Consider the following 17,235-nt stretch of genomic DNA (forward strand, 5'->3'; position numbering starts at 1 on the left):
ATCCCTGGTACCAAAAAAATTTTTTAAAAAGGGAGCAGGGTATTCTCACCGCCTTGGGTGACCTAGACCAGGACGTGTGCAAGGGTGATGCCTGGAGCCCAAAGAAGGGGCTGCAACAGCTGGTTCTCTGGCCTGGCTGCATGCCCAAAACCGTGGGAACCAGACTCCTGGGCATGAGGGCCATTCCAGTTGGGGCTCTGGTGCCGCCCAGGTGTCTGATCTGGGCAGAGCTCCAAGCAGAGTTGGAGAGGCTGGTGGTTGAGTGTGGAGCCCATTCTGCTCCCTCCTCCGTTACCCTGCAGAGAACACGTGTGGGCATTTATAGGAACTTGTTCTCTGGAACACGGAAGATGTTTCAAAGATGTGGCATCTTTTCCTGAGGACACTTTTGTGAAAGATTTAGAAACTTATCAGGAGTGAGCGTCAGGCCAGGCTGGGGAATATTTCAGGAATTTGGGCAGCTTCATTCAGAAAACAGCTGTTTATTTGGAAAGCCCAGTAGAAACCTCGTCGGGTGATTCATCATGCTCAGTTCCCCCCAAAAGCAACCTCACCATGCCTTTAAGAAATTTTGAAATCATTTACTCCAAATCTCTAATGATGCAACTCTTTTTGAAAAGGATAATAGATTGAAAAATCTTTTAGTCAGGACCCTTTTTCCCTGAAGAACATACCAGTTATATGATAATTTTGCCAATAAAATCCCTTTAAAACTATAATTAAGTGCTATTCTAATAAATTGTGTTTTTAGAAGTCATTGTTGTATCCTGATTACATATTTAAAATTTAGGGTTCTGAAGTGCTTGAAAATCTAACTTCCAATATTCTAAAACACAACAGTAATAAATAAGACTTGGAATGGATAAAGCAACTGTGGCATATATATACAATGGAATATTACTCAGCCATAAAGAATGACAAAATTATGGCATTTGCAGGCAAATGGATGAAATTGGAGAATATCATGCTAAGTGAGATAAGCCAATCTCAAAAAACCAAAGGAAGAATGATCTCACTGATAAGTGGATGATGATACATAATGGGGCGTGGGAGGGGTTAGTTTTAGGGTTAGAGTTAGGGTTAGGGAGGGGTGCAAGAATGGGGGAAGGAAGGACTGTATAGAGGGAAAAGAGGAATGGAAGGGGTAGGGGGAAGGGAAAAAATAACAGAATGAATCAACCAACATTACCCTATGTAAACGTATGATTACACAAATGGTATGCCTTTACTCTATGTACAAACAGAGAAACAACATGTATCCCATTTGTTTACAATAAAAAAAAAAAAAGACTTGGACTTTTACAACCATATGGTAATATCAAATAATATATGTAATCTGAAATTTATACTGATGGCTAATAAGTAGGGTGATTTTAAGATAACATCAGAGTAGAATTTGTTTCTAATGAAGCAGATACATAAGTGCATATTTTAAAACATTTTTTACTTTAGATCTCTGCCTTTACCAAAACAAATCATCTAAACCTAGTATAAACTTTATAGGTAGCTTTCTATGAAAACAAAAATAGTCAAAATAAAAACTTGTTTTCCTTGTTCAATACATTGTAAGAAATGGTGCTGATTCTTACTTTGAAAAGAGATACTTTAAAACAGTTTGTGTTGTTCCTTGAGGGGCGACGACAATCACAGCTGTTATCAGGGGGACTGCTAATTAGTACTAATAACTTACAGAGCATAAAAGGATCTGGTTTGAACAAAGAATTATATTTTTGTTAATCTCAATTTACACTATGTTATGTTGAGAAATAAAAATCTTTTCTGCAAATCATACACTGGAGGAAAAACATAGTTAAAATACTTACTAGTCTTTGTAATTTACAACATGGAGATAACCTTCCTTCAGGCCTATCAAAGAATCACTTCAGGCCTCAAAATTCATCTCAAGACCCCAGAGAATGCCTGAAACCATGGTTAGTCCTGAACACTATAGGTCTTGCTTTTTTCCCTAAACATACATAAATTTAACACTTGTTTCCTCTAAGCTAAGCTCTTATCATGCATGGTGGCCATAACTTCTGTAGTTGGAGGCGCATCAGCAAGATTAGCAGGCATTTCTTCTTTTTCACAATTTTGCAGACAGAAGATTTGTTCTTACTGTAGATCTTAGCAACCTGTTTATGACTTTCTTTTTTCAAGTTGAGAACTTTCACCTTTTTACTGAAAGGAAGCACTTTGCAACTTCTCTTTGCTATGTCTAACTTGCCAGCATCATAAATAAGTAAAATACGGGTTACTTGAACACAAACGCTACAGTACTGTGGCAGTGTCTGATAACCAAGGTGGCTACTGAGCAACTAACCAGCGGTGTATATCATATGGATTCACTGAACAAAGGGATGATTCTCATCCTGGATGGGATAGAGGTAGTGCAAAATTTCATCACACTGCTCAAAATGGTGCGTATTTAAAACTTATTGTTTATTTCTGGAATTTTCCATGTAATAAGATTATATACAAAATGGTGTGTATCTGAAACTTACGAATTGTTTATTTCTGAAATTCTCCATGTAATATTTCTAGATCTAGGTTGGCCAAGAGTAACCGAAACTATACAAAGTAACACTTCAAAAGGAAGGAGAACTGCTATATTCCACTTTGCATAATTCAATCTCAAGCTCTTAACCAATTATTTTTTGATGTGATATCTTTCTACCTAAACCTGTCTCAAGTTCACTTAATGAAACTGAAATCACATGAAGTACCTTAAATAAGCCCAGTGTCATCAATGTGTGCTGTGGCTGACCCCTGACCTAGGCCTGGTCCCTGTGGGTATGCTTGCATGCCACTGGGTACCTGCTTTCCTTAAGTGGTCTGTTCCATGTGGCTAAGGCAAAGGCCTGGAAGCACAATTTCTGGAAGTACTGGTCTGAGATGTCAGAGACAAGGGTATTTTCTCTGGGTCACCTTCAAAGTGTCTTCACCATGCCATCTGTTTGGGATGAATGACATTCTGCCAACTAGTAACTGCTGCTCAAAATAACTTTGTAGCTAAAGGTAAGAACTTATAGATAGATGGTCAACAGTAAATAAGAGGCAATATAAATATAGCACATTTATTAATCAGGTGCCCAAATCTGTGCATTACTAAAAATCTAACTTTGGTGGATTCATACATATCTCAGCATAATCTTTGAAAATCAATTCATAGGACAATGATTGGCATTAGCTTTTTTTTGTTTTGTTTTGTTTTGAGGCTTGGGTTGACTTGGGAGGCAATATTCAGTATCTCAGAGCATATGTTATCTGAATACTTTTATGAGGTTTTATTTACATGTAGAAAATTAAAGGATCTATTAAAACATCTACTCCTCTAATAACATTGTTAGCTTTTTGAGATATATGTATTTGAAACTAACCATTGAAATTTTTTAATACTCTAAAATTCTTAACTTTCATGAGTTCCAGCCATCATGACCCCAGTTACTGTCAACGAGAGTGATTTGATACATCAATATAAAAACTGGAGTTTATGGGACTGCTCTTGTTTCTTGTGATATATTATTTTGTCCCTGGGGGATTAATTAAACATTTACATGTGGTTCCATATTTAAACTTCTGCAAGAACTTCCATAGAAACAGGAAATTACCAATGTTCATATACAAAAGTTTGGTTTGCCAGTCAGAGTTAACCATAATTGGATATAAAGAGCCTCATTTAAATTACAGATTTAGTTATCAATCATATTTATGACTCAACAGGAGCCCCTGAAGTTAAAAAGAAGAAAAATTTGAGTATGTAAAGTATTTTGTCAGAGGTAAACCACGAGAAAAGTCACCAGTGCTGTATCTTTCGGTCCATCCGCTGGGCATCTGCTGAGCAGCGTTTCTAATGCCCTGCAGTCTGAGGATGGCAAGAGTCCCCCGAAGCCCCTGGAGCAAGCTGCCCGGACTCAAAATATGTCTTGAGCGACTCAGAACGATCCATGCACCATGCAGATTGAAAGAGTGATTATCCACTTTCTGGTTCACACTAGACCCAGAAAAACAGGTGCGAGAACTGAACCAAAATATACTGACTGGTGCTTAGAGGTAGGTAGTAAGAATTTCATTTGAAAAATGGCAGAAAATTAAGAAAACAAGAGATTTAAAAAAAAAAAAGATGTACCTGTGTAACTTTACAGAAACGAACAACACACACACACACACACACACACACAAAAGAAAAAAATGGGGTTATTTTCCCTGACCTGGTTTGAGGGCATCAGCTAGATGTAGAGTGGATGACATGAGGAATATTGAAAGAAAATGTCCTTTACTAGGGACAAAGAACCACGGTGAGTGCCACATAGTCAAATGGAGTTCCTGTTTTTCTTGGAGAGAAGTGGAAGAAAGGACTTGGTTGAAAAGTGGGGTAGAAAGTAGCAATGAGCTACATGTGTACTTCGTTCTAAAGGTGAAGAAAAAAAAATGGGGTCACCAGCCTGGTTCTGGGTCCTAAGTTTTCTTATTTAGGTTGATGAGGGACAAAATCAAAACCTGCCCCCTTTATGTCTACGTGTGCCACATCCACAGATTCAACCAACTCTGGGTAGAAATTAAAAAAAAAAAAAATTCTGTATTGAACAGGTAGACTTTTTTCACTGTACCTTAAAAATAATACAGCATAACAACCATTGGTGCAGCACTTACATTGTATCAGGTCTGTAATCTAGGGATGGCTTAAAGCATACAGGAGGATTATGCAGGTTATATACGAACCCTCTGCCATTTACTATAAGGGACTTGAGCAGCTGCAGATTTTGGCATCCTCAGAGTGTCCTGGAACCCAGGATCCAAGAGTGTTCAGGCCCTAACCTGATAATGTCAACAGCTACTTCATGAGGACAAAGTACTCTTCAATCACTCTTTAAAGACTAAATTCCAATCTGCACTCAGAATTACCAAAAATATTAGATCTCCTAATTGATAATGAAAGCCAATTTTAACATCAACATAACTCAGGGGCAGTGCAAAACATGCTCAGACATGTATGTAACTAAGTTTCTCTATACTCTTTACATGCATAAACACTCCAATGTCCCGGTGAGAGGGCCCCCCGCTATTATAATAGGAAACGCTGAAATATCAACCTCAGGACACAGACACAATGCACATACTTTAAAACAAATTTTGGTGCTGATTTCTAATTTGCTGGCTGGCATAACTGTTCCCAGTAGTCACCATTATATACAGAAAATTAAGCCCAGTCTTTTCACCAAAGATAGTTCAAATTTTGTTACAACAGAAAACCTATCCAAATGTTGATTGGATTAGGTATTGTTTGAACTAAGGGAGTCATTTACAAAGGATTGGGGCTCTCTCTACATCTAAATGGTATTGTACTTAGATCTCATGTTCATATCAGCTCCTTTTGGAGGCTAAAATTCAATAATTACCCCAAAAATAAAAAATTAGAGAGAAAGCTAAAGTCAAATTTATTTTTTATTGCCTTTGCCATTCAATGAATAAAAATAATTAAACAGATAATAATTAAGACAAAATGACTCCAGTACTCTTTTTCAGAAATCTATACAATGTCATTCAAACTCTTTATTTGACTTTTACTTTTTTTTTTTTTTTCATGTTTTCATTCCAGAAAGTTAAACTCAAGTATAATGTTTATTAATATAGAAACCGGGAAATTTATTTTTAAAGGTCATTTTTAATTTCTATCTTAATTTGCAGATTTCAAAAATTAAGTATTCTGAAAATTCACCCTTGGCATTCTCAAAAATACACATTACATCTTTTGATAAATTATATTTCAATCATAAAATTCTGTGTCAGTTTTAATTTCTTTTCAGTAGAAGGAATGCATATTTGATACTAATATTTTCATTTAAAACTCGGATTTTTGGCACAGAGTCCTAGGCATATGGCTTTCTAATTGCCTTCTCCAATGCTTCCCACTGACCAGCCTAGGATTGTTGGGGAAGGTCTTGTGCTCTTTTCAACTTGTCCCTTCTGTACCCTCCTCCCTGTCTCATGCAAGCCACCGATAGTATTCCCAGATTTTAGAACATAAGAAACAAGGAAAGAAAATGTCTCCATGTTGCTGGGGTGGAGGAGGGGCTGAGAAGGAGTACTGGGGACTGTCTTCTTTTTGTTTAATTTATTCTTGTTCCTCCCCCTGTCATACCGCGGTCACTTATATCCTTTGCAGGGTGTGGAAAGTTTCCAATATAAAACCAAGAAAGTACATGAATGGCTTCACTTAATATCTAAACCCAGAAATTTAGAATCTTGTACCTGCTAAATTTTAAAGAGGGATTATTCAGGAAAAAAAAAATGACAATTCAATAAAATCTGCAGTTTAAGAGACAGTGATTTAAATATTCATACACTTTTCTTTCTGCTCTACATCTAAAAAAGTACGCCAATGAGTAGAATCCAATTTTATAGGAAGAATTTGAGTCACTGCATTATTGAAGGTGAAGAGGTAAATTACAGACTAGTGCAAAAAAAGAAAAAAAAATAGGATTCCCACATTCTCCAAAGTGCTTCCTAAACAAAAAGTCAAAACCTGAAATCTCACCAATCCATTAAACTTTAGAATACTGTTTCTATAAACGTTCATCTTTGTCCGCTTGATCTGGACTCCAAATTCTAGAATGTTCTACAGAAAAATTATATTAAAGCAGGTGACCATAGATGTGTGTGAAAGGAATCATCCACATCCTCCTCCCAATATTGCACAATATAAAACCTGCCATCTCACAGTAAGCAGGTCCTACCTCTTTCCCACTGGTCACAGGAACCTCTCTAGGGTGGGAATTCTCAGTAGCTGCCACCAAATCTATCAAATGCAGTAGGCTGATTTTGTCCCTGGCAGAATTTCTCTTTGCGCCATGAAAAACATCAAAAAAGAAGGGCAGATGGAACTTATATGTCACCCCCAAACACATGGTACACGGATGAACAATTAAGAACAGCTAACTCTTGTTTCACAGGAGTGTGAGGAGGCTAGTCCAAACACTGGAAGCCAGGTCACTTCCTCTGATTATGTTCCCAATTCAATAGTCATGACATGCCTCTGCTACAGACTCTGCTCCTCCTTTACCAACAGGACCACAGCTCAGCATAGGGAGAGGTCCCTACCTGAGTTTAGGATTCACCCCTTAGAAACTGACCACTAACCCTTGGAAAGATGCTGTAGGAACTTTTAGTGCCATTCACTTAAAAACTGATCTGCTACAGACATACACATTTTTTTTCATAAATAAAATTAGAGGCATATGTGTAATATATTAAAATTTCCACCAACAAGGGTGTGTTAAAATTTTCAAGTTCTGTTGTTCAAGTTCGATTTTAAAGGCACACTTTTTTTTTTTTCTTCAGTCCTTCATAGAGTACAATTTGCAAGCAACAAGTCACAGAAGATATTTTGTGGGATTTAACTTAGTCTCTGATTTCCCCCTTCTTGGGATACAAACTCATCCCAATAATCACTATTGACTCTACCATCCAAAGACAGCTTTCGGATCGGGGATCTTAAGGGAATTCCACTGCTGCTTCGGGTTTGCTTGGAGGGGTCAGCCGACCCTGATCTGCCTTGGCCACTTCCCTCAGAGCTTTTCGCTCCCGAATCGGGCTTTCTGGTTTCCAGGTTCAGATGCCCTGCGGACCAGCCTGGGAGGAGGCCTGGGTGGCATGTCTTCAGTCAAACTGTCTTCCCTCCCACGGCCAAAGCCGTCCTTGGAGAGAAGGGGCTGGCGCAGCACGCCTGGCGTCTGGGTGCCCCCTTCTTTGCTGCGGGGTGCTGGGGGCGTGCTGGGCTGCCCTCGGCCGGAATCCCCATCGACCTCGTTCTTCCATTCCATCTTGTAGGACTGGGAGGCTTTCTTGGAGAACTGTTCTGGCAAGAAGCGCCTGGTCCGGGGTTGCAAGTTGAGCACGGTGGTCCCGGTGTCTACGTCTGAGTCGCTGCTGTTGCCATCTATCACAGAGCAAAAAGGACAACATGAGCAAGCATTTCAGAAAGGAGGCATCAGACGTGACCTCAGTCCCTCAGCGGGTCGGGCAACTGCTGCACCCTGGGGCCCTGGGGAGGAGGGGGAAGTCAGAGGGCTCACTTCCAGGTAAGCTTCAGGACCTGTCTGTCACCTGAGATCTCCCATGTCCACTAGGCTGATTTTGCCAGGCAAGGGATCAGAAGCACTTTACCATGCACCTCATGCTCACCCAGTTTATAGAGGGGGTAACTGGGTTCGAGAGGAAAGAGTAAGCAGTGGAGCTGGAATTCAAAGTGAGGTCCTCTGGCTGGTGGTGGCTGCGTGCTCAGCTGCACCACAGGACTGGCTGCCTCGGGCTCATCTCCCCTGGCAATTAGCAATCTGATTGCCATCTGCTGAAAGAAGATCCCTCCCTTGCTCTAGGCTCTCATGCACATTTTGCCGGTTCCCTTTACATTTCCATGAAGGACCAAAACACCAACGTGCACTTTCTAAATTAGTGAGGAGGCATGATTCAGAGCAGATTCCCTTGTGGAGTCTGGTGGATAGGACAGTTGAGAGGATGGGCTGCTGCCTGAGCTGAGAGTCTCAGGATTCGAGGACACCTTTGCAGGACCCGTGGAGGGACATACACACTCCTGCTGTCTTGGCTTCCCCTACCCTCCCTTCTCATTTCTCACCTCGCCCTCCATTATCACCAGCAATCCTTAGACTTTCCTCTTCTTGGTTAATTAAACAAACAAGCAGGAAAAAAAAAAAAAAAAAAAAGCAAAGGGTTTTTAATTATTGTTACATCCCACACTTAAATAACATGGAATCCTAATATACTTTTGGGATTCATAGAAAATAGTTTGAGGGTCTACATAAAGATTACCATCAAATGAAGAGATATCAGACCTTGCGAGAAAGCTTTAGCAATTGCAGTCAGAAGTAAACTATGCAGTTGCCTCTATGGAAATATATTAGAATTATATGGTAAAACTAAACACACATTTTCAGAGCTGTAGCTTTCTGTCGATCTGCTCAATAACACCATAGTGACAATATTTATTTACTATATCAAAGAATCATTATGGAAGATAAGTAATTGAACCATTTATAACTGACACAAAATGCAAATCAAAAAGGCTAATCAAAGGTCACTGTTATTATTCTGTACTTGAAAACAACTGAACTTATCTTTAATGAAGAAAAACAAGAACATTTCTCTATTTTATAAGTGTTAGTAAATGAATTTGAAGCATTTCTGCTCTGATTATATTCATTACCTGTATTGGAAATATTCTTTTTCTTTTGTAGCTTTTCTGGCAGCTTTGTATTTTTAGGTAAGGATAAATATCTAGATGTTGAAGTGGAAGCCTGTAAGAAAAATAGAAAACCTTATTTAGATCACATACACGGTACTGATTGTAATACTAGAAATTGAAAATTTTGTAGCAAAACTTGGTTTTAAAATTGAATCTTAGTTCTTTGTTCCAAAATTACTTTTGAGGAGCTCTAAGTATTGTACTTTTAAATAACTAAATTCCTTCCCAAACCTAATGGAAGATCCATGCTAAGAAAAATAGAACTAATGGGACCATTTGAAACAAGATGAGAAAACCATTTGTTCTTCTTTAACAAAGGCTATGGAAACACCTGTTTATAAGGTATTACCAGAAAGACTTAAAACCTATTCACATGGGGAAGAAGGTATGTGAAATGTGTGTCACACTTAAGTTTTATTTACTTTAACAAATCTTGAAAGTTATAGGATAAAAATTGTTTCAAAACCTAATTTACAGACCTTCTGAATGCTAGGCTTCAGGTTTGCTACAGGTTTCTATAATTAACCTTTAATTGACATTACATTTCATGTAGGAGAAAAAGAAATCTCATTCACACAGAATCATTTGGATCTCTGATGACATAACACAGAATATTATTAAAAGTAAGATGTAATGCCTGCCACGTTAAATCAAAAAATCATCAGCCTATTTTAAAATGACTTTCACATCTGTTAGCAATGGCCCAAACCAACCAGACTGCTGAACAAATCCCACTGTGAATGCTTATGTCCCCAGGCTTCCTGAAGTTCTCCAGAGAACAGGTGGGCTTATCCAGCTTTGGCCCTCTGCACCTTAGCCACCTCCCCTGAGAAAGCTCAAATACAGTCACGTGACACACAATAACATTTTGGTCAAATGCCAACCCCACCTGTGACACTGATCCCATAGGATTATATTGCCTCGTAACATCTTAGCCATCTTAGTTTCCATAAGTACGCTCTGTGATGTTCTTGTACCAAAACTGCCTAACAACCAATTTCTCAGAAAATACCCTTTGGTATATGGCTTCTGATCAAGTCATTTTCCAGTCACAGAAACCTGTCCCAGCCATTCTGATTAAAACTGAAAACTGCCTGTCTACTCCCTGTATTACCAATTTCCTTCTCTCTCTCTCTATCATCTATCTGTCATCTTTGAGCATAACAGATAATTTACTTTGATTCTATTGCTATTAGCTTTCTCCCCTAGTACAATAGAAATCTTACAAGAAAAAGAGTGTTTGTAAATTTTGTTCACTAATATAGTCCCTGTCCTTGTGACAGGGCCTTCATGTCACAGGTATTCATGAAATATTTGAAGAGACTTTATTATTCTTTGTCATTTTCTTTTCTTTTTTTTTCTTCATTTTCTTTCTTTCTTCTCTCTCTCTCCCCCTCTCTCTCTCACAAATCTCAGTATGTTGCTCAGACTGGCCTTTAATCCCTAGATTGAAGCCATCCTCCTGCCTCAGCCTCCTGAGTAGCTGGGACTATAAGTGCATGCCATTGCACATGAAGAAGTATTTTTATGATTAATTCTGTCCCTGAATTCCTGAGAGTCAATCCTCAGCAGTCAGCCAATCAAAAGAGTCAGTGATTCTATGGGCTGATTGGCTCCGCCTACGGAAGGCTTCTGCACCAGAGACACCAAATTCACTTACCCTGCGCTCTCGATTCAGGCTGTTGTCTTTCCTGATGCTTTCTCGCAAACTGTGCCTGCGGCGGATCAGAATCTCTTTGGCTTGTCTCTCGCTTGTGTCTGCTGTCAAATTGTGTCTGTTGTATGACAAAGTCTGAAAAGAAAACACACTCGTGACATTCTACCAAAAGATGGATGATTTCCCCAGAAATTTCAAAACTGTACCGCATTTGTGTGGGTTTACACCTCAGTAACAACTTCCCCATGAGCTAACAAAACAAAATTAAAGTCCTGATTCAATCTTGCTGTGTAACAGTCAGTGCACACATTTTTTTTTCATTGCAAAGTGTGATCTTTCAAAATTAGAAAAATGACTGAATTTGTCAAGTAGTCTGCCTACCTTGAATTGCCTCGTATGTGTTTAGCCATCACCAATAACTAGAAAAAAAAAATCATTTTCCTACATTCTCTATTGGATAAACCAATTGGATAAACAAACCACTTTGGCCACTTGGTGGTGCCATGTCCTTTTGATTAACTTCGTAACTGATCCTTATTCAACTGGGTCCTCACATTGAGAAGTGGTTAATAGCACCAGCAATTGTTATGTTTCAGTTTGTGGAGCAGTAAAATTTCTAAACTAGGGATATCCAAGTCATCTGTTTTTAGTTTCATAGGCTACACGGAAACATGTTTTCTGAAATAAATCACGATTAATAATCAAGTTCACTTTTTGGTAGAATTGACATGTACTTCTTAGGAATATTCTTGTGCCCAGAACAATACTAGGCCCTGTGGAGACAGACGTGCAAAGGTGACGTGGAATAAGACTTGTCTTGTCTGCTGCTTTGAGGTGTTTAATAACTAGTTGGGCATCTAAGTGTAGCAAAAAAATGTCATGAAATTAAGTACTAAAATCAGTGGTACCCAGTTCTAGCTCATTGAGGGACAGGACTGGAAATAATACGGTGTTTGTTGGGGGAAAACAAACTTAATGTGATTTTAGGCTATGGACCAGGTGACAGGAAACAGGACATATCCAAGGGGAGAGACCAAAAGTGGGCACCATGCAGACCAAGAGGAGGACTGAACCTGACACTCCATGGCCTCTGGGGTTCCTGGGTGGAGCTTAAAAATAGACACCCCAAGTTCTGAAAGAATAGTTTAGCGAGCAAGCCGTGACTATTGCTTTGCCTCGCTTTCAGTAGGAGGATGCTGCCATTAAAAGATGCTTGAGAGAACGTGGCTGAAAGGAGACCAGCCTGCAAGGAGACCAGCTAAGAAGCTGCAGACATGGCCCCACGGGAATGAGGAGGCTCCCAGCAAGCTCTGTGGCCCAGGCGCCACTTCAACTCTCTGTGCCTCGATTTCTTCATTTGTGAAATGGAAACCATAGCAACACCTATCGCTTGTCATAGGAATCAAGGGACTGACAAGAGCAACGTGCTGAAGTGGGACTTGGCAGATTGTCCCCACTTGCTAAACATCAGCAAGATCATTAGCCCACTAGTGGAGCCGGGTGTCAGCAGCTGTGAAAGAAGTGACTTGGAAGATCCGACAAAAGAAGGAAACTACAGCACTTTATGAATAACCAGGAGGAGTCAATATATTCAGAAATCTAAGGTATAAAGCTGTTTCCTTAAAAAAATAAATCAATTATTTCATTTCTTCACAACTGTTCAGTGGGTATTTCTTAATCTCCAAGCCCACAGCAGCAGAACTTCCAGGGGACTTTGGAGCTTTAGCCATGCGTCCAGGAGGACGGTGGGATCCGGACAAGATGGGATGCTGTGAACAGGGATCTGAGATGATGGAGATGCCCTGAGGCGGGTGTAAGAAATTACGGGAAACTACAGTAACACAGCCACATCCATGTTTATAACAGCTCAATTCACAATAGCTAGATTGTGGAACCAACCTAGATGCCCTTCAACAGATGAATGGATAAAGAAACTGAGGTATATATACACAATGGAATACTATTCAGTCATAAAGAAGAATAATATTATGGCATTTGCAAATAAATGGATGGAATTGGAGAATATCATGCTAAGTGAAATAAGCCAAGCCCAAAAAACTAAAGGCCAGATGTTTTCCCTGATAACTGGAAAATGATATAATGGGGGTGGGGGGTGGGGAGTGAGAGAAGAATGGGTGATTATGTAGAAAGAAATGAGAGGGAGGGGTGTATGAAAAATGGTGAACTGAGACAGACATCATTACCCTATGTGCATGTATGATTACACAAATGGTGTGAATCTACATCGTGTACAACCATAGAAACGAAATGATGTACTCCATTTGTGTACAATGAATCAAAATGCAGTCTGTAAAAAATTAAAAGATAAATAAAAATAATAATAAAAAAAGAAAGAAATTACGGGACAAAGTCAGAAGGTACATTTCTAGCTAAAGCCAAGTAAATAAATTATTCTCACTCGCTGACGGATTTGATACAGATTCCTTGATAATATTTCTCGAATTTCATCCATTTCACCAGGTGTGAGCTTCCTTATTTTTTCTTCACGGCAATCACTGTGAAAATTTAGACAAAGAATATTTCACCTTTCAACAGACATCAGAATCACCCATTTTCTTCCTTAGAGATATAAGACCATTGTTTCAAAAGAAGGATCTTAAAGAATAACACTTGAGAATTATTCGATATTTTTGAATATTTTATATATTTTAATTTAATTTTAAATATTAAAAAATATTCAGTTTGAAAATAATTAAAAATTCCAAAACTTTTTTAGTGCCCAAAACCTTCATGACAAGTTCAAATGTGTGCAAGATTTCAGTCTATCCATGCAATTTTATTTTAAGAAAGAATATCTATAAAGTTTGTAATGCTGTCATTTTATTATTTCTAATACTGTATAAAGTAATATAAAATTGGGTTTTCCAACAGAAATCTAATAAGCTGCATTTTCCTAAGGCTTCATATTTTAGAGAGTTCAGCATAAATATTTGCAAACATGCTATCTATAATGTGTGTGTAAATACAATCCATTCTCATTATTTAAGGATTCTGTATTTGTGAATTCTCCTAACTCACTAAACTTAATAGTGATACTTGTGACACTCATTCTCAGACATGCAGAGTGGCAGAATTTGAGTCCCTCCACACAATGATGTTGAACATTCTGCTTCCTTATTTCTTCTTGTATTGTAATAATGTTCTCATTGTAGTCTATTTAGTGATCTGTTGCTTACACTACTATGCTACCTAATGGTAATTTCACTATTTAAACTACCCCCACCAGGGTGATGTGAAGTGCTGTCTGGTATTCCTAAACACAAAAAGGCAGTGATGTGCCTTATGGAAAAAATTCTTTAAATGAGATTTATTTACACCGGGGTTATATATGTAGTTTACCATGAGTTAAATATTAACGAATTCACAATAGATATTAACCAAGGTGTCTTTAAAAGTTTTGTGACCACAGGCTTGTAGGAATCTGAATCTGTATGTCCCCTAGGAACAATGTGTCAGTATTTGCAAATAAATAACTCAAAGATTGAGAATCAAGTGTATTTATACAATTTGGAATCACAATTCCTTCCAAAAAGGCATTGAGGAAGCCTACAAAAGTACAACAAAATAAATAGATAAAATAAAATTAGGGAAATCAATTAAGACTGAAAAGGCTAATAGCATACATAACGTATGTCTTACAGAAAATGTTCTCATGTATTTTAAAATGTACACTTGTCATTACTGTAAACCAAGCAATAATAGGAATCACCGGGACTCAATATCCAGGTGAACAGTAGGGAATACAGGTCTAAGGCTCCAGGAGACAGACCTCTGCAGATTTAGATAGTTACAAAAGCTCAGAGGATGTTTTAAGAGGCATCTTCTTAGGTTTTTCTTGATTGGCAGTCAATTCACAGAATTTTAGAGAAAGAAGGAACATGAAAGATCATTAGCGATCTTCTTGTATCTGATGTTCTCCTACAATGTCCCCAGCAAGTTCTTGCCAACATATGCTTGCATGTATCCGTGATAAGTACATGTCTGCCCCCTGGTTTATGCTTACCGCATTTGGTATGAAAAAGAACCTAAAAGCGAAAGATAGGCAACCCTTCATGTAAACTCAATGGATTGTCACAAAGTGAACACACATTCCACTAATACTCAAGTCAAGGAATAGAACGTACTTAGAAGCACAGAAACCACTTCAGGCCACCCCTAAGCCAGTCAATAAGTCTCTTGCCCTCTTTGCCCAAAACAATGGCTGTACTGACTTCTAATGTCATAGAATCATCTCTGTGTGATATTCCATTATATGGAATATAATTATATTATATACCACAATTTATCCATTTTACCAGTAATAGATATTTTGTGTATTTCTAACTTTGGATATGATAACTAATACTTCCTTGAATAGTCATACACACACACACACACATGCATGCACACACATACATATCTAGGCATATATATATATATATATAAACACATATAATTATGGGCCCTTTGGATATCCTATTTTGTAAGATACCCAGAATCTTCTGTTCACTTTTTGGACTGTAAACTGTTTTTTTTTTTTTTTTTGACAGTTTTATGTGAAGCAAATATCTTCCCCTAATCTGTGGTTTACCTCCTCACTCCCTTTATGATATACTAGAATAAAATCTCACCATTTAAAACAATTTGTCAGTCTTCATTCTTTTGGTTAGTGCTATTGGGGATTAAGAAATATTCTCCTATCACAACCTATAGGAGACATTCTCCTGCATATTCTAAAGCTTCACTGTTTCCCTCTTACATTCAGACCTAGTCCTTGACTCCATACGTGGTGAGATAGGTCAATTTCATTTCATCTCCATGTGGACACCTAATTGACCCATAATCATTTTTTTAAAGGCCACTTTTCTCCACTGCTTGTCCTGTGAACTTTGCCATTTAATCAAGTATTCACACACCACTAGAACTCTGAATGGCATTTTTTGAAAGAGTGGACTAACTTGAGGACTACTGAAAATTTTATAGTATTGACATATTAACATTGTCTACCTGCATGCAGTGTATAGCTTCTGTGCATAAGTTTCACCGTCTCTCTAAATCAGAGGTCAATATGATGTTTCAGAATGCTATTTTAAATGAAGCATCTGTAAAGATAATCTTGTTTGCTGTTATCTGTACATATACCAATGACTTTTTAAAAACTGTGTATTCAGAAATTCAGATAGATTTTCTCATTTTATTTATATGTGGGTCACTTCCAATTTTCTATTAAATCAGCTGTTTGTGAAAAGTGACATCTTTTACTCTTCCTTTCTTTATCTTTAAACTCTTCTCTTTTACTTGCCTCACACTGGCAAAATATTAAATAGAAATGATGATAACAGGTGTCTTGCTTTGTTTCAGATCTCAGGATTTCAATATCAAAAATATTTGCAACAGGATTTTTGTGAATAATCTTTAACAACTTAGAGAAGTCTCTCTCTTCTTAATTTTTTTCAGATTTTTTGAAAATGAATAAAGAATAAAAATTGAATTTTATCTAATAATTTTTCTATTTCTTTTGCAGATGGATGACAATCTATGATTTTTTTTCTTTTTTGTTCTGTTAAAGTAGTGAATAACTTTGATTTTTGACAGTTCAGAAAGCCTTCTGTTTCTGGAATAAACCTAAAATTATTGTGACGTACATCTTTCTATGTATTTCTGGTTTTGGTTGGCCAATATGTTATTTAAAATTTTTATGGAACTATTATGAGTGAAGTTAGTCTGTAAATTTCCTTTCTCGCTAGTCTATAAAGTTCCTCTCCAGCAAATAACTTCGTCAGGTTTAGAATCAAATTATGCTGTTCTCATAAGGAGATTCAGGATGTTTTCCTTCTTAACAGATGAAAGAATTTGTGTAAAATTGGCATTATTTGTTAAATGTTTATTTGGATTCACAAATGAAGTCATGCAGTCTTGAGGTTTTCTTTCCTAAAGGGTTTTAATTACAGATAATACTGACCTGATGCTTAGAGAATTGCTTGATTTTTTTATTCTTTTGTGAGCTTAATTTGGTGTGTGTTTTTGTGATTTTTATAGCATTGATGCTTAAACTGTTGATATCCAGTCCTACTTTATTTCTAACATTTGCATGTAAGGCTTAAAACCTTCCTTTTAAATATGTCTTAATACAAGAGTTGATGTGTCATATTTTCACCATATTCCATGTCAAAATATTGTCTGATTTTCATAATTTATTTGCTCCTATTTTTATTTGACTTCTAAAATATAAGTATATCCTGGGCTTATTTGGTTTTGATTTCCCATGAAAACATGAGAACATCCTTCATATGAAACTTTTTAAGACTATTTGTCTATT

The 17,235-nt window shown here is 37.6% G+C and overlaps 1 protein-coding gene across 2 annotated transcripts in view; it reads right to left on the reverse strand.

Moving 5' to 3' along the window:
• Positions 1 to 5,424: 5,424 nt before the first annotated feature.
• Slc9a2 (solute carrier family 9 member A2) overlaps positions 5,425 to 17,235 on the reverse strand; it is a 93,928-nt gene continuing 82,117 nt past the window's right edge. The window contains exons 9-13 of one of the 2 annotated variants that reach the window (XM_047522390.1): positions 13,336 to 13,432; positions 10,920 to 11,051; positions 9,221 to 9,311; positions 8,633 to 8,674; positions 5,425 to 7,936 (exon numbers count right to left, since the gene is read on the reverse strand). In XM_047522390.1, coding sequence (XP_047378346.1) covers positions 7,566 to 7,936; positions 8,633 to 8,674; positions 9,221 to 9,311; positions 10,920 to 11,051; positions 13,336 to 13,432 — 733 coding nt within the window. In that variant the 3' untranslated portion in view covers positions 5,425 to 7,565. The remainder of the gene's footprint in view (positions 7,937 to 8,632; positions 8,675 to 9,220; positions 9,312 to 10,919; positions 11,052 to 13,335; positions 13,433 to 17,235) is intronic. The other variant, XM_047522391.1, reaches the window with a different exon arrangement.

This window comes from Sciurus carolinensis, chromosome 13, assembly GCF_902686445.1.
Source record: "Sciurus carolinensis chromosome 13, mSciCar1.2, whole genome shotgun sequence".
Lineage (NCBI taxonomy): Eukaryota > Metazoa > Chordata > Mammalia > Rodentia > Sciuridae > Sciurus > Sciurus carolinensis.